This window comes from Pipra filicauda, unplaced genomic scaffold, assembly GCF_003945595.2.
Source record: "Pipra filicauda isolate LSUMZ 115617 unplaced genomic scaffold, ASM394559v2 scaffold104_size2351352_pilon, whole genome shotgun sequence".
Taxonomy (NCBI): domain Eukaryota; kingdom Metazoa; phylum Chordata; class Aves; order Passeriformes; family Pipridae; genus Pipra; species Pipra filicauda.
Genome location: NW_024103485.1, coordinates 2140189 through 2162912, shown reverse-complemented (window position 1 = coordinate 2162912; position 22724 = coordinate 2140189). Strand labels below are relative to the sequence as shown.

At 36.5% G+C, this 22724-nt stretch overlaps 1 protein-coding gene across 11 annotated transcripts in view; it reads right to left on the bottom strand.

Annotated features, from left to right (window-relative positions):
* Window positions 1-22724, bottom strand: part of PLEKHA5 (pleckstrin homology domain containing A5) — a 166380-nt gene that overhangs the window by 6533 nt on the left and 137123 nt on the right. For 3 of the 11 annotated variants that reach the window (XM_027747463.2, XM_027747461.2, XM_039379464.1), the window contains 14 exons: window positions 22212-22292; window positions 16454-16516; window positions 15265-15345; window positions 14981-15130; window positions 13480-13581; window positions 12775-12886; window positions 12473-12519; window positions 11496-11684; window positions 10796-10913; window positions 7093-7208; window positions 5624-5833; window positions 2913-3071; window positions 1610-1731; window positions 664-809 (listed from right to left, as the gene is read on the bottom strand). In XM_027747463.2, coding sequence (XP_027603264.2) covers window positions 664-809; window positions 1610-1731; window positions 2913-3071; window positions 5624-5833; window positions 7093-7208; window positions 10796-10913; window positions 11496-11684; window positions 12473-12519; window positions 12775-12886; window positions 13480-13581; window positions 14981-15130; window positions 15265-15345; window positions 16454-16516; window positions 22212-22292 — 1696 coding nt within the window. Of the gene's footprint in view, window positions 1-663; window positions 810-1609; window positions 1732-2912; window positions 3072-5623; window positions 5834-7092; window positions 7209-10795; window positions 10914-11495; window positions 11685-12472; window positions 12520-12774; window positions 12887-13479; window positions 13582-14980; window positions 15131-15264; window positions 15346-16453; window positions 16517-22203; window positions 22361-22724 lie in introns of those variants that run through there. The other 8 variants (XM_027747464.2, XM_027747466.2, XM_039379460.1 and 5 more) reach the window with 6 other exon arrangements.

Genomic DNA, 22724 nt, shown 5'->3' with positions numbered 1-22724 from the left:
TCAGCAAATAATCCTAATACTGTCTTAAATTCTATCTTCTTCCTGCCTCCTCCCCCATTCACTCCTCTCTTTCTCCCCCTCTTTGAATACATTTTGCTTTATTCCAGCCTTTTCTTCTTGCAAAGTAGTACACCACCAGTCATTGTACCACTGTTTTCTGTTTCTTCATCTTTTCTTACTCCTCAAAATGTGACCAAACTGGGGTCTTTTACTTGCTAGTTCAAAGTCTGCTAGATATACTGGAAACTCTTGAGGATTCCACAATCTTGGGTGTATCTGAGGCCACTCAGTAGGCAAGGAGCAATGGTAAAAAAATCTATGCATATCCAGATTGAGATGCTGTTCTACAAGATGAATAAGGAAGTGTTTGTTCCAACCAACAACTACAGTATGACTTAATTTCTGGCAACAGTTATTTAAATCCCTAAAATTAAATGCAACTGTAAGATCTACATTAAAACCTCAGAAAAATGGAATTTCTGTAGCTGTCCAGTGGGAAACTATTTTTTTCTACATTATAAAACTCTGCACTTGACATGTAGGCTAGCTCAGCACTATCAATTCACAAGGGTTTCAGAGCATCAAAAGACATAACCAAAATGAAATAAAGTTTTACATATGTACTGTGTAAGCTGTGCTTCAGTCCAAACTCTTTTTCCATACCTGCTGTTGCCTGATTTCCTTTTGAAGACTGTGCTGCTAATTCAAATGAAGACATAATCCCTTCTTGATCTCGAACGCTAACTACTTCACTTTCTTCTGAGCTGGTTTTGGGTTTGTGGTTTGTAACTGTGGTCACACTCTGCAAGCTGGTTAAAAAAAAGCACAGCGTTTAGAACTCGCTCCAACTTAATTTCAGGTGTTAACCACTAAGTACAGGAGTTATCATTTAATTTTCTCCCGTTAACACAGGAAAAAGTTGCAACTTGCAAGTCCGCGTAGAATAAATCGAGCACTCATTTTGAAAGCCTTCTACTTCGTGTAGCTACACTTAAAAAAAAAAAAGGGCACTCGAAATTTAATTCCTCTCCTTACATCCTCCTGCAGTTTTCTACTGCTGAAGGGTCCTGTGAGAAAGTTATGACCTAATGTAAGAACTCATTTAGGACCTGCAGTGCAACTCACACAGAAGTTATGGATCCTTAGAGAGAAATATCCAAGATGTAATATCCCTCTAATTCTGCAATGCTTCAAAATAGTGAAGTAAAAATTAAAGCAGGAGATGTGAAATCAGTTGTTTAGTTTGCTCCTAAATACCAGCAGTAAAGAGCTTGCTATGGAAGCCCTGGCTGAAGTGTTCACAATTAACTGATACAAAGCCTGAACTGATATTATGAAATACATAACAAGGCCAAACAAGGATTATGAACATATTCTGTTTATCACTGGGGCAATACTTGAAAATAAACATTGTTTCACCCACCAACTCATCACCTCTTACTGACCCCCTGCAGCAGTTAAGCTTCTCACCAGATTTCCCTATATGTAAACCACTCAGAAACATATAAATCTACCTTTTCAGTATTTATGGCAGTTGCCTGGTCCGTTCAGCTAATAAATAAAATGTGCAAGTTTAAAATAGCCTCTGAACATCTTGTTTTATTTTTACCTTATATCACCATCATGTGTTTCTTCCAATTTATTTTTCTTTTCTGCTTTCTCTTCATTACTCACTTCTTTTGAGTCAGATGCAACATGTGCATCTGATAAAAGATCATCAGTTTTTGACAGCTATAAAAAAATTGAAATCATGAAACAAAAAGCTGTAACACACACTAAGTGGCAGATAAGAAATACAGTACCAGGAAACAGTTTTATTAACAGACAAATTTTGCCATCATGTATACTTAGTAACTCAGAATTACATAACTTAAGAAATTTTTATCAATACCACTCAGGTTAATAGAGTTATCCTGAAACTTATACCAGAGCCAATGGGCAGGGCTTGACTAAATAACTTCCAGAACTTATCTGAACTCTTTGGATTGCAGCCTGCCTATTTTTCATGCTATGCATCTATTTACAGTGCCAACAGAGATTCCAGATACTGGAATATATTGCTGATAGGGCTGAATGCTGCCCTTAAAGGTCTGATTAGATATAGTCAATATAAGTGTATGACAATTTTCCTTTAAAAGATTTACATGTTTAACAAAGGAACAGACTCTCAAGAGAAAGTGGGTTTGAAGAATAACAACAGAAGTTAGTTATTTGATTTTTACCATTCTCCATCAGAGATATGTTTATAAAAACTAAATATAAAATAGGAAAACGAAAGGAAAAGTGAGTGAGGAAAAGGAAAAGCAAAGGATGATTGAGGAATACAGGTATAGATGAAGAAAAAAACCTCTACACAATATTTTAAAAAATATTAAACTATAAGCAGGATGTGATTATGCAAAAACAACTCCAGTAATCTATTTCTCATAATCAGCCTGGTTTTGCTGAGTGTTTAACACCAGAAACACCAAGGTAATTCACTGCCAAGTGAGGTTGAAACTACTTCAAGACAGAAATCAAATCAGTGGCCAAACAGCACAAAGTACAGTTATTGCCTACTTCCATGTGTAAATTGTTGTGTCACCTTTATTCTGCTTTCTATAAACTATTTGATGCACTACAGCCAACCAAACAAAAATTCAGGTGTATTAAATGATTGTCAAGAACTGGGACAGTCTAAGCAATGAACAGAAATTTAAAAGCCATACACAAGAGAACTCAATGTCTCAGCTGTAGGCAGATCTGCCAAAATCTTGTGATTCTCTATAGAATACTGTATATACAAAAAGAAATCTTTATTTTCCAAGCAGAAGGAACTGGCTCAATTTCCCACACTCTGCTGTCTGTGGCTAAAAATATTTTTCTACTGCAAGACAGGGTGATGAACAGTTCAATAAGGGACAGTTCAGTACCTCTTTAGTAAAACCTGAATTATGTTCTTGTTCTCCATCGTGCTTTAGTTGCGCTATTTCTTCTCCAGGACTTCCATTATTTTGTTTCAAATTATTTTCTCTACTGGTGCTCTCTAATTCCTTCATGTTACTATATACAGTATCATCCTTTTTTCGATTCTGTGGAACAAAATTGATATATAGACGTATTCTTACAAAAATTGTCACTGTCTCAGTTCTGAGTCTGGTGGTGTTCTATGACTGTGTTAAAATAAAACACTTAAAAAACCTTCTGTGCACCACATTGCAATAAGGAAAATGGAAATTGTTAAGGACTAAGAATTTTCTCATTTTTGTACCATTTAAAACAGTTCAGCCTGACACTCCTTTGTCTGTAAGACTATTGTACTTCCTGTGCCCCCCCTTCATCCCCAGCATTTCAATGTCACCTTTATCTTCTGAAATTTTATTCATATTTAGCTCAGTCACACACAAGCTTAGTAGCATTCTTACTTGCATTCATAACCACTGTTCTTTTTATAAAACAGCTTTTCTTGGCTAAAAAAAAGAAAAAGGATAAAAATCTGCTTTCAGCACAAAATTCACGGTGTACCCGTGTGCACTTTCTCCAATAATCTTGGGTATCCTCCAAGCCTATGCTGTGAACTGATTTAATAAAGGACAACATAGCATTTGATAACGGTAGAGGATATTACTTATTCCTTCAAAAAAATCCATTGCACAGAGAAGAAGTTGATATAAAATTTTTGTGGGAGGATGGTAGAGGTGGCTTAAGATTGTGAACTGTGAACATTATCTTGTCAGAGTAGCAAACTGAACTGAAGTGAGGTTCATCTTATCAAAGAACTGGGGCTGAGAAAAATGGGAGCCATAAAAGCAGTAAATCTTGAGGCTGAATTCCTGTGATTTAACACATGCACACTATTAAGAGGAAATCATGTAAGTCAGTCCATAAATCAATCTCTTTACTCTCCTAAATTAAAGTCTGCATCCTTATCATATGCTGTTCCCAATAACAATTGTGAAGCAACTTCCTTTTGTATTATGGTAATCACTTAAAAATTACACAGCAGGCCATTTATAAAATCCATTTTTTTCCTACAATTCTTAAATAACCAAACCACAGACGAAAAGACTTCCAGCAGTTAATGCCGTTGCACCACTTTTCTAAAAATCAATAGACATAGAAACTATGCTTTTAAAAATAAAAACTATTACTACAGCATAATACCTCATCTTAGGGCTTTTTGCCAAATAGCATTGTAGAAGAATTAAAGCTGTGGTAGAAGAAGTGATTTCATAGCACAGACTACTAGCTTAATATTCAATTCAGACATCTTCTCACGTATTCTGTAAAGTTCTTATCATCCACAGAGCCCTGATTTCACACAGAAGGCTGAAGGACATGCTGACATGAACAATATTCTTTTGAGTTCTGGCACAGAGGATTTGGCCCCTTCCCCCACTGTGCTGGCTACCCATGTATGACAGACGTGGCTGCAGCTTCCTCACCCTGAGGTAGGAAATGATACCACAGGAGGGTGGTAAAGCTTGAACACCTCCGTAAAAACTACCAAAGCAAGGTCTGCAGAGGTTTGCTTTGCACATCCTCTTCTCGAGAAAGGCAGTGTTCATCACAGAAGTATTTCTAGGAACTCCCTTCATATATAGCATTCATGATGTCAGCCCAGATACTGAGTGTCTTCTGGGGATCCAGTGTTCTTGAAGGAAAAGGCACTTTTGTGTAGCTCTGAAGGCAGCTTAGCATGCTCAGAGGGGAAAAAAAACCCACTCAATCTAAAACTTATTTGGAAACATGTGACTGTTTAACACTGCAACGCATTTAATCTGGTTTTGGAAAACTGGATGTTTAAATGCCTACAAAACAAAAAAGAAGGCATTTCCCTACCAGTGTAAAAAAAAAAATAAATAAAAAACCTCAAATCAATAAACAGTGTGGTCTGAATTAAAAAATATGCCAGAAGATTAAAACCTCAAATAAACAAAAAACCCCAACCCCATTAAGCTATTGAAAAAGAAAACTACTTCTCGGCAGTTAGAAAGCAGTAGGCTGCCTAACATCCACTATCCTGAATCTGGATTTAGTTGGGCTCTTGCTTTTTGTTTGTTTGTTAGGGATTTTTTTTTTTAGATAAATATTCAGGATAGTATTTCCTGGTTAATGACAAGCACTCATAGCTTCCTTCTCTCTCCCTACCCTCTACCTTTGAATAAACTGTTAAGTAAAAGACGCGAGTTTAAGAATGAGTGAAAACAAAAGTGCAAGTTCTATTTTTATGTATAATTTATGAGCTCAAAAACCACAGCAAAAGAGTACCAGTTAGAAGCCATGACCATAAATATACATTCCTACCTAAAAATGTTACAGATGTTTGAATATATTACTTTCAACATCAACTGAACCATGATTCTCCTTGATACTGCTTTTAGTCACGAACCCTGCAATTTCATGTTGTTTGCTAAACTTAAAAAAGAAAAAAACCCGACAAAACCCTGTTGACAAATATCACAAGGTATGTAGATTTGAACTATTTGTTTTCCAAAAAGACAAAGAAGTGTAAGCATGAAGACTGTGCTCTCCCTTTCTCTTGGGTCTGGCAGAGATCTGTGACTCTATACAAGCAGTCTCAAATAGACACCTCTGGTTTTTAACTGGACACATTAAAGCTTTTGATCAACATGGGACCCACCTGTGCCAATCTGAATGGATTATCTCTGACACACGACAAACTCTGTGAAGGAGACTGGTCTGAAACGCCAATAATATTGAGTCCTTTCCTCTTTTCTCTCAGGCAAGCTTGCTGGTGTCTTTTTATTCTTTCCATCTGTTCCTCCACAGTCATTCGAGGCCGTGAGCTTTCTGCAAGACACAGCTGCTCCACTGCACTTCTTGGTCTTTCCTTAAATGGAAGAACATGTATATATGTGATTTAAAAACACCACGGTTTCCAACTTCAGAAGACATCACCTAATGACTTACTAAAAAACAGAAAAATAGTGAGCAAATAAAGATCTCCTATATATGTGAAAAAAAGTACAAGAACCGATTATTATTAAATGAACACCAAATTTGAAAATAAAAGGAAGGAATGATTTGCTTTTTTAAGCAATAACATTGCCATCATCAATGATAAACATTAAAAGAATGGGTAGATGCTCTCTCAAAGCCATCCTCTCGAGCTAAAACAATTTACCAGACATTATACAAACTGGCAAACACGAGTTATTTGACTGAGACAGAAACATAATTGAAATTTAACGATCCAGGACATTTATACCAGTTGATCTAATAGTGATTTCTGCCTTTTTATTTCAAGAAAAACTACAGCTGGGCATCATTTAACAGCAAGTGCAGGCTGAAACTAAGTGAATTTATCAACACTTAAAAATCTGTAATTCTAAGCATTATATTTTTCCCAAAATAACAACCGTCACTTTACCTACTTTCTTCTTGAAATTCACTGATTTACAGGTAGATCTGTACTTTGTATGACAAATAAAAATTGACTTCAGGCTAATCAGCTGCATTTGGTACATTCACAGTAACTGATTTCACTGACGAAAACTGAAAAGTCCTTTCTCCAGTTAACATCCTGTGAGTTTCTCTCTCCTCTCCCCTTCTTCCTACAACTTCTCCTCTTTTATCTGTGCTGCAACTATGGTAAGTTTTTCCTTTTACTACATATAAATGTCTGTCTTTAACCCACAGACTACAGAACTCTCTAATCTGAAATTTCAGGCCTATTACCTGCACGCTGCTTACTGTATCCTTATTTTTTGCCGCTTTAGGTGTTTCCCAAATCACTTTAGTAATGAAATAAATAAAAGTCAGCCCCAGAAGGCAAATACAAGTCCTTCAAAGTTTTAATCTAAGATCTTTATGTCTCAACTTCAGCAGCTTAGTGGATTTATCATTATCCTTTAATTGTTGCCAAGCCCGAGTGTTTCCGTGCAGTTTAACAAACACAACATCTATAATATTATCATCCTTTCTACAGATGTCTCCATTAATTTAGTATATGATGCTTTAATAACAGTGATTTTTTTTTTTGGCTAAGAAAATTAAAAAGATAACTTCAGCTTTTGGAGTAACTACAGAACTTAAACTTGGAAAGGTTGTATCACTGTCCATCAATGCTGGAAAGTTATTTTAAAGTACCGTTCTTAGATCTATCTTCTTGTTCTTCCTCAAAGTGACATAGGATGCTATTGTTGAAGACTCTGGTGTTGGTGATTTGGTTCTGGGTGGTACAACTCCCACAGGAAAATGTGAGCCTGCAAAACAGCAAAGCAAAATATACTAAGTGTTGTGCAAAACACCGCCGAAACTGTTGATTTGTTTTCTAGGACATACATGTTGGGAACTCTTCCTCAAAAGCCAGCAAGGATCTCAGAGGTCTCAAACCACGACACTAACCTACACGTGTTTTAAGGAAAAATAGCCCCTGGCCTGAGGTTGCATGAACGGAACAAAACATGGGGAACAACTGCATGTGGCACAAGAGGCTGCTGGTCATAAAAATAACAGTGAGAAACAGATAAATATTAGACAGCCCTCTGGGCAACTTCACAGATGGCTCAGGGAGAATTCCAGGGAAGATGGCTGAGCTTCCCAACTCATGGATGGCCATACTGGGACTTTTTATGGAGCAGAGTTTGCAAAGCCAGCAAGATGCCCAGGTAACCCTACCAGTGCTGTCACTTAAGGCCAGGCTTACAAGATTGCAAAGCGTCCAGATACAGAATTTAGCCAAAAGTGGGACCACAGACAAAAAGTAATTAAGTGTGGGTTGCTTACTTGGGAAGAAACAAAGGCTGTGAAAGGGAGGGGGCAAGGCAGTTGAGAAAGAACAGGCATAGAATAAGGGAGAGGAATAAAAAGGGGGCCAGCTTTGCATAAGGGGAATAAAAGGGGCCAGCTTTGCGTAAGCAAGCTGCTTGTCAAGGTGCTTGTCTGGTCAAGGCCCATGCTTTAGCACTGCATAGTGTCCTATCTTCTTATTAGATTATATTCTGTAAAGTAGTTTCCATTTTCTATGTGGGTATGCTTTCCCTTCCACGCATGAGAGATGCCAGGGATCTTCAAGCCAGGTGAGCTTGTGAGTAGGAGACAGCTACAGAAGATCAGAGGTCTGGGAGACAAAAATGGGAATATCTCTGGGGCTGGGCTACCACAGAGACCCTATGTCTGGACCTGCCAGCAGGGTGAAGCTTTTGTCTGTAAGATCCTAAAGAACTTAAGGCCAGAGTAGATGGTAAGCAGAACACACGGTGTGGGAGCCAGCTGCCCAAGATACCTCAGCTACAGGATGTGGAAACTGGAGAGGCCAGAGGTACTGAGAGTTAAATGAAGATGCCATAAATCCAGCAGCTCCTGGGTGGACTCACTTGTGTGTGTGCACACATGTGCTCATGTCTATATGGGTATGAGATCAGCTGGTGAGCTCTGAGCATGGTCAGCTGGTGAGACAGAACTGTGTTCTGTGCCCTGATGCCTGCTGCATTCAGCTTCTCCTAACCATCTTCACCATCAGTTTTGCTACCTAGAGAAGCCCTGCCAAAATGTAATTAGGCTGGTGGAAAACTGGAGTATGTTAAAACTTACAAAATATACAGGTTTAAGTAACTCTTCCTTTTTGCTTCTTTATACACGCAGGAAATAAAACTATGAAAAATATTGTTTCCTTGACGATTTTGCCTGAAAAACTAGGTATGACTTCTTTAACAATCAAATTATTTCTACTTGCTTTTCCTGACGTTTCACAGATTTTAGAGGATATATTGATTCAGTGAAGGCTCATCTCTTTCTCCAAATAGTTTGGGTCTCCTTTAGACATAAAAAGGATAAAACATAGCAGAAGTTCATTTTGGTTTTGTGTCATGTTTATGTAGTACACAGGCCATAAGTACTCCTCTGGTCTCAGAGAGATGTGTAAGGATTACTTCACATAGTCCCATTAAAACATTTTTCCTTATTTGCTGATGTTCAAAAAGAGAGGAAAGACTGACATGAGAATTGTTTAGTACAGTAATGTGCACAATGAGCTAGAAAAACATTTTTAAATTTTCTCTGAAATTTATTAGTTTTTAGAACCACTTTCAAAAAGCAACTACATCATTTAGGTGTAACTTCTTAAAACAGCAAGAAAGAAAAAATGCAGAAGTTGAGCTACCTTTGAGTTTGTTTCCTTTTCAGTTTAAAAACTGCTAAGACAGAAAGGCATAAAAATGTTTGTTGAAATGGCATATACACTTTAAAAACAGACAAACAATCAGAAATGGTTAGATTTTTTCCTGCTGCAAGGGGACTGTTATTGTGAGTAAATGCCCAGAACAAGAAATATCTGTTAGAAAATTCATATGCTCAAGTGTGTGCACTGGATGATAAAACAGATATGATAAAGAACAGAATGAAGTGAGTTTAAGAATATAGAAAGCCTCTCACTGCAGTTATTCTGTTCCCTACCCCTAAATATTATTTATGTTAGAGGAATTTGTATTATTACTTTCCCTGCCTGTTTTTCCACAAATGGACATAATAACATTATTTCTGTCTTTAGGACAGAAAGCAGATTGGGGTGCTCAAAAAGTACTGGGTTTCTTTACATGGTCAGTGTAGGCTTTGTTATTTTATCTTGATCATTACTTTACCTCTTGTCATAAATTACTATGAGTAATCTGGTACATCACGGGACAATAAAACCTAGGCATGTTTTCAGAAAGGCAAGCTCCTCAACTTAAGTGGTTGATGATTAGCAAATCTCAGGCTAAACCTTGCATTTTTTTTCCACCAAGTTAACAGAAATTTAATATATATCTTAACGTTATATCTCAGCAAATACCACAGTGAATCTGAACTGACTAATTGTCTGGTAAGTGCAAGCTTAAATTATGTCATAGGGCCACTCACACTGTTTATACCCAAACTATGCTAACCTTAGTTTTAGAAGCCTCCATTTACCATTCTGATGAAAACAATATCCCTGTATGATCATAACTCTCGAGAAAATTCTGGTACCATTGCACCAGCCTGCTCTGTTAACGCTGAGTCAAACTACCAAAACAAGAGGCAGTGATCCTGCTGGCACTGGAAACATCAATCCTCACAGTAAGAAAACCCCTAAATTTAGTTACTTTCTCTCAAAGCTCTTAATATGGTTTTTGGGAGGTGCTAAAGCTGAGCATTTTGCTGAAGTCACCTTTAACAAACTATTCTGTGTGTTTTAACAAACAGAATTGAGAAGCACTTCCTGGTAAAAGACTCTACCAAGCAATTAGTAGCTTTTATGGAGGCTAGATGAAGAGAAGAATCTAAAGCATTTAGCAATTGCAAAGACCTTTATTGTCTGTACACTCCAAGGTCATGATCATTATTCCTATTATATCAGAGGACAGAAGGCAATTCAACAATTACAAGATTAAAAAAAAGAAAAAGACATTGTTTCCCTGCCTTATGAGAGCCTGAAAATTCTGTGGTGCTGCCTTTTTGGACGTTCCAGCGACATAACATCGGGAGCTTGATTCAAAAACTGAGTAATTGTTCAAGGGCAAGAACATAAAATGGGTAATTGTTCAAGGGAATGGTGTGTGGGGAATGTGAGTGATGTGATTAGACATGGTGTCAATAAGGATTTCAGGGTTGTTGGTGAGTGTAATGTTTGATTTTTCTGCGGTGTAATTGACTGAAATCTTTCTCGTCATATAATTAAATCATTATTTTATTGTGGAAGCTGTTTCATCAAACTGGGAAACGGACAGGCTGCAAAGATCCAAACCATGATGCAGCTTCTGTAACACACTTAAGCTCTGTATTCCTTGTGGAAAAAACTGAAAGGTTGTAAACACCGCACCCGGGGACAAACCTTTAGCAGTAGATTCTGATTCTGACATTTGTTCTGTTTTTTCTTCACCATTAGACTCATCTACTTCTGCTACTGTAGTTAACTCCGGTTCGCTCTTATAAAGCCTATAATCAGGACCCTGAGGAACATCAAGTTATGAGGTAAATAAACAGGCATTTTTGTACAAGCATTCATGTCTTAAGACTCAAACCAGTTGTTCTGTGGTGACTCTGCTCTCACTTTAAGACAGTGTTCCATTGTTCAAGTGCTATTACAGAAGTATTTCTTTGTCGTCAATTTGAGTAACATTTGCAGACGTTCAGAAATCACAGAAAAAAACTGCCATGAGAATGCAGAGTTGTGGGGTTTTTTAATGATCTTCCTGAAATAAACTGGTGTAAGCTTCAAAAACCGAGCCCACGGGTTTTTTAAGAACTAGTGAGGAGAAGAATCTAATTTTCTGAAATGTACTCAGGTGCAAAAATTTAAGTCTTAAGACATTTTATATATGCACAGAACATATGGCAGGAAAATGTGAAAAGCAAATGATGGGGCCGTAAATAAAACTAAGTAAACAAAAGTTGAACCATAACACAAAAGTAGAACCATAACACAAAAATAAAACCATAACACGAAAGTAGCTGGATGAGTAAATAAAAACTGTGACAGCGCAGAGGAAGGAGGAGGCTTCAAGAACAACGTGGCAGTTTAAGCCACTTACACAGTAAGATCCATTTCTCTGATATCCTTGAACTTGGTAAATCTTCTTTTCTTCTGTCAGATGTACTGGGCCCCTGCTATAACAGAGCAAGGAGCTGCTATCACTGGGCAGAGGGGGGATTATGGGAGGATGCTCTGTAAAGTCATAGGACCGAGGGAGTGGAGGACGAGGTGGGACTACTTCCTCTTCCTAAAGATTGTAGAATAGTCACCTTATTTAGATGTGCACACCTGTTACAATTGTTTATAACTTAAAAAGAAAAATATATTACCATGGCTACACCAGCTATAAATTTTGGAATTAAAGGGACAATGTCACATTTAAAAAAAAAAAAAAAAAAAGAAATTCTAACACCTGCACTTTCTGTTGGACATGAACTCTCAAGAACTCTCTAAATCATCCTTTTAAAAATTAGATTAATTATATTTTTAAAGATTTTTACATGAAGAGACTTTCGGAAGGTTCTGTAAGTCAAATGTATTTTGCATATACTTTAGATAACCATGACAATGTCCCTTTAAAACGGTAACTTCCAGCCAGATTTTCAGAGGACTTGAACATTTGGGAGCTCCCACAGTTTCAGCTCTTCTTGTGGGTGCTCTGGCCACCTGAGAACCCGGCTCAATATTTGAACAGACATATAAAGCAATCTATTTTTTCCCATGAGAAATGTGGTGGGTAGAAAACAAATCCATAAATCGGGGTTTATATTTCTACAGTAACAGCCTAAGGAGAGGAAAAGGTGAGAAATGGAAAAGAGAAACACAGCAGTGAGAATATAAAGACAGAACAAATGAAAGTGTTAGAATTACTAGTGGAGCTATCAGTTTTTAAAATTAGTTCATAAAGCAATATTTTCACAGAAACATACTGAATACATAGTTCAGCCATCCTTAAAATATTTAAGATGTTTATTTTTGTCATAGCTATGTTACAAATTCAGTGATGCTAAAATAGTAAATATGCTAAAACCATACCTCATTTTTATATTTAATGGATGAAAATGTTCTTGAAACCATGATGCCTGTTTGAGGGAAGGGGGAAAGGTGTAGAAAAACAAAGAGAAAAAATGTTTTCAATACACAGCTTTTAAAATAGGAACTACAACCTGTTGCTATCAAATTACCAAAAGCATCAAATTAAAACAGATGATTTCTTTTCCTTTTTTTCTCAGTAACTGTACAACATTTTCAAACATACAAAAACAACGACGGAGCTTTAGTTTAAAAATGTACGTGATCCAATTTCATTTCCTGTGAGATAAAAATAATCAGTTTACCTGCCTCTGAAGAGCTTCTTTGCTGTTTATGTTTAAGTAAACCCTCCATGACATCTTGAATTCTCCACAGTTCCTTCTGAATCTGAGCACGCTGTATCCCTGCTGACTCAGTCTGTGAGTAAACAGCATACATGGGCAATACATTAGAATACCTTGCAAGTGGAAAAAAAAAGGGAAAACCTTCTTCTTTCTTTGGACTACACTGCATAGCCTGTCATGATGAAGGAAAATAAAATACAGTAATAAAGTCCCATAAAAGTGCCACATGCAAATATTGCCCAGAATAAAAAGTATGATTAACTAATTTCAAAATGCACTGGTTAATCTGACAGCAATCTGCTAGTTCAAATTTCACTTAAAGAACTGAATAGTATTGACTGTGTCCAAAGAAAATCCAAGCAAACTTTGCACAGGAGACCTATGTACAACAATAGAAAAGGAACCATCAGTTGCAATCTCAAAACAGGTGGAGATGAACATCACTGAAACAGAAAGAGGAAGCTTCCAGACACAGGAAAAGCAGTGCTATAGCTTCAAAAAAATGGGAAAAGCTGAAGAGTTCTTCAGAACTTACAAGGTATAAAAATAAATTACAAGTTTGTAAGTAAATGCACCACATGTCCACCTTTTTTCATAGACAGAGTTTTTAAACAAACTCATAGAAAATCCAAGTGAATTAAGTGTACTTTAAGATCTATGCCACACCTGAATTTCTCCAAGCCGATCAAGTTGCTCCTGCATATGGTTCCTTGTTACAGTTACATCATACTCCAATTTATCATATTCTCTCCAAGCTCTTTCCAGTTCCTAAGTATGTACAAAAGTAAAGAATTACAGATGCATATTTAAGTTACAAAAAATAAACTAACAAAAAAACCCAAATAAACCCCAAACAAACAATTTTTTTTTTCTTTTTCCAGTGGCATGAGACTTCAAGAAGCAATGCATAAATAGATAGCAGCAATAAATAAAGATGTAATTTAGAGAATGCGATGTTTAAACAGCTTTTTGATTTTTCTAATGATACCAAATGGAATTCAAACAAACAGCATTTTGTCTTTTCACAAACAAAAAGGATAAGCAAGGGGAAATTCTTCAGAACACGTCTTTCTAGTCAGCAGGCAATGTGGGTCTTAAGCTGTCTCTCCACTGAGGCAGAAAACTCACAAAAATGGATGCAAATTTGTGTCTTTTATCACACAGAATACACATGTGTGAGTGCACAGCATGTGTGTGCATATGCAATGCATTATGCAGGACAAATGTAAGTCATCCAACCCTGCCTGTAAAGCTGCCTGTGAGTGCCCCAGGCCGACTAATACACCGCTGTTTTACGTGAGTGAAACTATAATCACCAGAAGGAAAAGGTGGAATAAAAAAAATTAAAAAAAAAAATTCTTCTTTGAGGTCAGCTCTACCATCTCGCTTTTGCAGCCTACATCAAGCAATTTACTCAATTTAGCATAAATTAAAAAGTTAATGAGGGAAAGCGTATCTTGAGGATTTCCTTTCCCCTGGTTCCCCTTCTCCTTGTCCAACCAATTCCTTTTAGAAGACAGTCTAACATTCAGATTAAAACCAACCTACATCGTATCAATTTCACCACAGCTCACCACTGGAATTTGACACTGAAATATCTTACTGGATATATATGTCAGTAGAGAAAAAATGACTCTTTGCCCTGTCATTTCAGTGTAGAAACCATCACAAAGTGGAAAAGGACAGCAGACGGCATTTTCCTTCCTTTCTTTTTTTTTTTTTTTTAAAGTTTTTGAAAGTGCATAGCTTGAAAAATCTTTTAAATACAACGGCCCACTATTAAGAGAGACCATGATAGTATAATCTTTTCTTCTTTTCATCCAGCAGCTGCTTTTGCTTAAAATAAGTCACCCGTCTGCTTGAATAAAGTTTGTTTGCCACTATACGAAGTAGTTTATTTGCATTATTTACTTCATCAAATTTTCGTATTACAAAGATAATTACCACACCAATAAAAAAAATTACCATCCAAAAAAAAAAAAGCAAGGAGAAAAAAAAAAGACTACTCGATGAATGCAGGGAAAAGATCACTTTCCATCTGCCTTTGGCAAAAACACAGACGAGTAAAAGACAACTGATTTTTGCTGGAATGCGATAAAAACTAAGCACAGACAAGCCAATTAAGGATATGAACGTAATCATTTCACACTTGGAAGGTGTTACTTACTGCAGTAGCTCGTGATACTTCTCGACAAGTGCTAAGGAGTCCGTTCTGCAAGTCATCTCTCTGCAAGACTACATTTTGTATGGCTGCGGGATTATCTGCATTCATTTCTATCTCCTGACTTGCTGATAGCAAAGCTTGCTCAAGCGTGTACTATTGTAATAAAAAGAATTATTTTTAATGTTCTGCATCATTGGGCTGATTTTCGTTTTATTTCAGTTATCAATGTTCTGATAATAAGCATGTAAAATAACATCCACTTTAGGTAATAAATACAATTGTCCTACTTTCTCCTTGTGTAGCTGTTGAAGCTTCTCCTCCAGTGCTTGCACAACTTTATCCTGTTCACATAAACGGCTAAGCTTAGCCTAGTATAGAACACAAAATTATCACAATTAGAATTTTGTTATTTACATCTTCAGTAATCAAAATGTAACTTGACTGAATCATTACATGAATCTATATAAAATGTTATTAAAACAAAATATGAATTCTAAAATTACGAAGGCATCAGTCTCACATTTTCAAATTACTTAAGAAACCCTCTCAAGAAACTATGAAATAAGTGTTATTATAACTTAAGAGACAGCACAGCTTAAAACATGCAATTTATGATTCTACAGCTAAATCTTTACAACTTAATAACAGGTATTAAATACCACTTTAATTTATATATTACTTAGTATTATAAAGACTATTGTATACGTTCACAGCCTGTCCCATGGTTTTTCAGGTGATAGTTTCCCATAGTTTCCATACTCATATCCTTTGATTTAGCTCCCATCGAGGCTTGGCTATGACTAAAACTGTTGCACTCCAGCTCCACTTTGAGCAAGTAACTGCTCAGTGCACTCTAACCAATTTAAAACAGCTTACTTTTCTATCTGAACAACCTTTTTGGTTCAGTTTGTGCTACTTTGCCTTTTCTTTTTTACTCTTAAAATAACGTCTCTTAAATCATTATGTCTACTCTTAGTTGCACTGTGCAAGAATGACTAGATGTGCACCTATGTATGCATACAGAGTATGACTATGCGTGTATTTTTCACCACCAATTTTACACCAGTCCCCTTTTCTTTAGTAACTAACAACCCAATACTCTGAATGGTAACTACCTGTGCCAAATTTCAGTTTTTGTGTCTTCATCATATTTCCAGAGAAATTACATTTCTCATGTTTATAACTGAACTACTACTACTACAGTTTTTCACTGGTAAAGTCATTAATTCCTTTCTAGAAGATATTCACCTTTGAACAGCTGTAATACTTGAAATTTCAGCCTACAATGTAATGTTTCCTGCAGTTAGAAGCTTATTACAAAAAGATTCTCATGTCCCTCAAATTAACAATGCGAATTCTGTTGACAATCACCTATATGAAATGGGTTTCAAACACAGAAGCCAAGGGGGGAATTATTATCAAAATAAAGAGACAAATACCAACATTTCCAAGGAAGAAGAAACACAAATGACTTACATCAATATCCAGCTCTTCAGTTCTATATTTGTATAGTGTACCCCTACATTCTTCTTGTGTTAACTATAAGGAAGAATAATATTGCCATAAAACAACTTAATCGGACTATGAAAATGAAACAACTGTTCAGCTTAAGAGTTTTAACACAGAAATCAGCTTTTGCTTAAAAGTCAAACATACCACATTGAACAATATATTTTTAGCCAATATATATTAATGAAGGTAAGTAAATGGAATGTCAAGCAGACTATCAGTAGAAAGTTGCACTAACTTAACAGGCTACATTTCTAATGCAAACTGGAGTTTTAAAGGTGTGCAACTGCCTCAAACAAACATGGATAATGTGGGAAGATGAAACTGCCAGAGTAAACCTAGGCACAGTTATACATCATCATTTAAGTTTTGTTCTGTGAATTCTAAATACAGGGGCTTATTCTACTTGGAATTAATCATTCTAGGCCCACTAAGGTCAGGTGTTTCCACAAGGAGCATATTCTGATGTGACTATGAAACCAGAACAGAATGACCTAAGTTTACAACATATATGTAAAATATCTTGCTATAGATATGCCAACTAAGTGCCAATGAACACCTTCTGACTACTGTTTCATAGGGATTCTCTCCCATCCAACGAGAGTATTACCAGAAATGCCATAAATAGAAGGCCTTCTACTTTATCTTTGGACTTAGGCAAACTTGCCTTCTCCTGCCAGTTAGGATGCAAAGTATCCTCAAACTACTTTCATACAGCTCCTCACATGAAGTTCTAAACTCTTTCAAGTCTGTTACTTGACAAGTAACGAGATTTTAAAACATTTTACAAGAAAAAAAGGTAGCTCCCCATTTTAGAATGGACTGACACACACACAGTCACTACTTAATATCCTATACAGCAAGCATGGACATAACACTATCAACTTTCATATCAATTTAATTAAAAACACTGAGTCCCAACATAGATGCTTTCCTTCCATGTGTCTGTCATAATTAGGTCATAATGAGTTAACAGTACAAAAAAGACTATAACAACACAAGCCCATGTTAGGGGACACTAATAAATAAAAGGACTAGGGAAGGGTTAATGAGACAAGCATTCCAAACATAAAATAAATCTTCAACACACTAAAGTGTTTCATTTCAAGATATTATGTCCACATACCTCATGCAAATGCACCTGGTGACAATTTAAAAGTATGTATAGTGTATTAAAACCACACAATAACTTTCTTTGAAATGGACATTTTATGAAAATGAATGTTGGACTATGAAAAAAGCCACAGCACTTTTGCACCTCATGAATGTCACACAAATTAAGATATCTATTTAAACTCCTACTGTGGTAGAGTTTTGTTGTTTTACTGTCGATTTTAATCACAATGAGAGAAAAATGAGGAATGGAAATATTCAAATAAAACTCATAAACATGGCCAAATGTCTTTAACTTACAGAGAAAACCTAGTTATATTTCACAACAAAAAGATTTTCACAAAAGAAAGATTATCCCCTATTAGATAAATACCGCTTCCCAACTCACTGCTCAGCATTTTATGTGGCCGGGCTGGAAAAATGTAATACTGTTTTTTCGAGTCAGTATTTTTATACTTTCTTTAAAAAGAGAGACATTTATTTTTTTTTGGCATTTCAACCTTAATTATAACTGAGTTTAAAACAGTTTGCCAATTCAGCATCCTTATCCCTATGTACCTCCTGAAAGGGACGTATCTTAAGTACTCAGAAAACGAAAGCACATTTCCAAAGAACACTATACACGTGCTAATTCTTCTTATTAAAATCCTATGACACTTTTTAAAATTGCTGCCGACTTCTTGCTTTTGTCAGCAGTACCAGTTCCCCACAAGAGGCACTGCTGGAGAGCCACTTCATTTCAACATTTCTACTGCAACATTTTACATAGACTTAGGGTAAAAACTCCAAAAATAATATGAATAACTTAATCCATCTCTGACAGAACAGCAGCTTCACTTTTCACGGCACATCAATAAATCCACTCAAGGCAAAAAGTGCAGAATGCTATCACATCCTACTGGAATTACAGGAGGAACTGCAGCAGACAAAACGCAATTACACATCTCAAGCGAGGTTAACAACCTCATAACCCTGGAAAACGCATTATAAGAGCTCCAATGACCAAGTTATCAAAATGTACTTTCTGTCACGTTCCACAAACGCCTTTTCTTCGCCAAATCGCTCCTACAAATCCTGTGCCGGGACGGTAATTTCAGAGCAAGAGTGCCACCTACTGAACCAGCGACGTGACTTGCTGCTGACTTCGCTTTCCCTCGACATTTGCCTGCTTAAACCACACCAAAGTCCATTCCTCTCACTGCACAATTCCCAAACACTAGGGAGCAGCACCCTGACTCCTACAAATAGAACTTACCATTTTTGGGAGGTAAACTGCTCACGCAGAGTTTGGCCAAACGTGGACCTTGCACATGAAAAAGTGACATGACCTTAACTGAACCTTCATCTTAGGTTAGAAACAATTTGTTTTAAACTGTACAGTCCCACTGTACAGTTCCCCATCTCCATCAGACACCAACACCAGATGAATCACAGGAGCGGATAATTCATGTGCTTCAGAAATGAGGGGTTAAACCTATTTAAGTTGTCAATATTAAAAACATTTCAGTGACAGTGTTATTTCATTACCTTATGAGCTATTTTCAGATTCCACTAATGGTTTTGATTCAATAAATACATGGCAGGTAATTTCACACCCCAAAACTACACTACACAGCTCTGCACTTAGGAAATTAAAACAGGACAGTCTGGGGCATTTTTTAAATTAAAGTCAAGACTTCCAAGAGGATTTTTTTTTTTTTTTTTTGCTTTTTAAAATACTTCTTGCTACCAGGAAGCAGGGCAAATGGATACTTAGCCCCCAGTAAGCAAGGTTCTCCTCTAATTTTGAATAATGTTGTCATATAACATGTTCAAATTGGAAAAAGAAGATTTTTAGCTCAAACACGATCATCTCCTGTTCGTAACGAAACCTGAAAAATATTTCTGCCTACAAATCTCAAAATCTAACAAGTGTGACAGTTTAAATGTATGCAGCTGTGACAACGATAATAATATGCCATAAACAACATCTCCCCATCCTTATAGGAGCAAAAAAATCACAGGCTACTTTTCTCTGGTTTTAATGTATTAGGAACAATTATCCATGGAAAGACCCGGATGTTAGCTTGTTGCACTCAAGATTTTAACTTTTCTCCCTTCAGGGAACTCACACATGTAAGAATAACTGAGGAAAATTTTACTTTTCTAAATCAGCCTATGCTGCTTTAGAAAACAAGATTAACACTCCTCACCTAGTATTAGAAATAAAAGCAAACAAGGCAGAAATGGGTCCAGTCTGTAAAAAGTGTCTTTTTTTTTCTTGTCTGTACACATGGAATCATCTTCCTGGCTTGTACTTGTGAATTTGCAGTACAGTCTGTAGAGCAGACTGATGTAAGTCAAAGTGATTTAAATAACTGTGAAGATGTAACAAATCACAAACAAAAATGCCTTATAAATAACACATTTGAAATAGCAGATATTTTTGCTATTTTACTAAAGAACCATTAATCATTACAAACAAACAAGAAGCAAGGCATTTTAATTTTTTAGTTAAGTACAAGCTTTACTTGCTTTCCTTTGCTTAATTCTAAATAAGCTCAGTCATAAAACTGAACTGAACAAACTGAAGCTAATAAAGATCCTTTTCTTTATCAGCAGGAATGGTTACAGTCATCAGAAACTAGTTTATCATCTTGACAACAGAACAGGTTTCAGTCACTTGCACAGAGGCTTCTCCCAACTGTTTAACAACTCGTTAAAACTGCAGCAGGAAAGGTGTATAAAATGTATTTTATTTGAATAAAAAACCTGCACATCTGTTTAGACTTTAAATAAGCTGCCAGAATTTTAAACAGGTTAGTTTTGCATTACAGAAGTTCAGAACACTACTTAGGCAGTGAAATTTTGAGTGTGTTTTTTATCCTTTCCTGGAAGTAAGTTAATGTAGTATCTCATGGAGGAGATTTCATCCATGAAAGCAAACGATCTTGTCACTCTACAGTTTAGGCAACACGTGGGTTCCTTCCACACAAGGCTGCAAACACCCTGACCTGAAGAGACCACATCTCTAGTGACAACAGGTTATTCAGTCTTCACGACCTGTTAGTCAGTGTTTCTTTGACAAGAACGTCAAAAAAGGTGTTTATTCAGTGTCAAAGACAAAGCAGCAGCTGTGCTGATAAGGTGAAGGCAGTGCTGTGCAGCACAGCTTCCTTAGGGCAGCACTTGGAAATTTACTGGTATCCCTAAATACCTGAGCAGATTAGCCCAGGCACAGCTATACCTCAAACCTGTCTATATGAATATCAGAAGCCTGAGCCAGTTTATCCTGACACAATCTAAACCACCTCTGTTTGTTATACGTACGTCGACTTGTCTTACATACTCTATCAGAGAAAACTGATCCACTTTAAAAAAACTGCAACCCCTAGGCTTCTTCAAAATAATACAACAGAAACTCCAAAGTTTAATTTAGGGCTTGAGGGCACCTTACTTCTCCCATTCCTCTCCAAGCAGTTCCTTCAGGTTCCATGTTAAAGATCCCGTTTTGCACAGAGAAGCACAACGTGGACGATGATGAAATCAGTCACTCACAACTCAACTTCCTCTGGAAAGCTGAGATTTTTTTTTTTTTTTGCAACTTTTCTGGATCAGAAGCAAATTTATAATGTGGAGTTGATTTTTAAAAAAAATGAAACGCAGTTAAGCTGCGGAAATTTTTAGAAACGTGGCAGAGCCTTAATCACTAATAAGTGACAGTTTAACGTGGCAGAACATCTCCTTTTCTTCAAGTTACACAACCTTTATATGCAATTCTGGCTCATGAGAGCATAAATGTAAATGCAATGCAACTGGTCAGATATCCCTTGTAAGAAAAACATCTTTGTTGTATTTGAGGCAAGAAACTTCTTAAACATCCCCTGATGTGACAGGGACTATTCAGTTAAGCCCCAGCATCCCTAAGACACTGCAGTGCCAACAGATATGATTGGCCATGCTCATAAGTTAATGCAGGTCTCAACTCACAGACAATATTTCCATTCACATTTCTGGTTCTTCTTCCATCTTACCATTTACAACCATCACTAGTTACTCAGTAAGTGTGCACAGTTAAGTCTGCTGTGACTTTATGAACAGACACTGCCTTTTGGATTTACAGTCCCCAGATCAAAGTAATTTTGATCCTTCCTTTCTTCAGTGGCTAAAGGCTGGGTAGGTGCAAACAAAAACTTGTAAATCCACTTCCTAGAACGAAACAAAATTGCCAGAGATGACCAGGTAAACACCACTCACATGCTTTTGTAGTGGTCAAAAAGAAAGAAGCACCTTTGAACACTAATTGCAGAGAATCATGCTAAGACAAATGTTGGAAGCTTATTGGAAGGTTTATGAATTTACTGGACACCTGCATAAAGCATCAACTAATTAAATCGTCTAGACAGAAAAAAGTAGTTCAAAAGTGTACATTTAATACTAAACAACAAAAACGCAGCAGAAGCCATGCTAACAATATTGCAGCATTGTATAAAGCATGGATGACTTGTGGTTTTCCAAAGCAAAGAAGAGAAACACCAATGTCATGAATAAATCTGAGGAACAACCAAAACTGTCACTAAGGAAAATTTTCGCAGATGATAAAGCAAATTTCATTCACTATCCAAGACCTTACTTGCTGGTACAGTTGCGGTCTTAGCGCCGAGTTCTCAATCATAGTGTGAACCAAGGTGATTAAAGGTTCATTCTCTTTCATCTATTTCAAATCAGGAGGAGCATACAGCAAACATCAGTTTACAGCATGGCTAGATTTGAAAGACGACACTGTAAAATATAGCCTCTACTTTAATTTTTTTCTAATAATGCAGCAGATTACATTTTAACCCATGCTTTTTATATATTCCATCATTCAGTAATAGCAACATCTGGAAAGTTTAATAATATCAAACAAATATATCAAAATCACAGAAATGATCAGAACCAATGCAATATTTATTCACCAAGGCTCTCCCTTTTTAAAAATAAAAATGCTTAAGATAAGTTTGGCTTCGCACGATATTGAAATGAAAAGTATTATCAGATTTTGCAATAGGAACACTCAAACCTTTATCAAAAACCTTTTAAATTATAGATTTAATAACTCAATGTACATTAAAAAGATATAAGCATCCCCAGCCTGTGAATACTG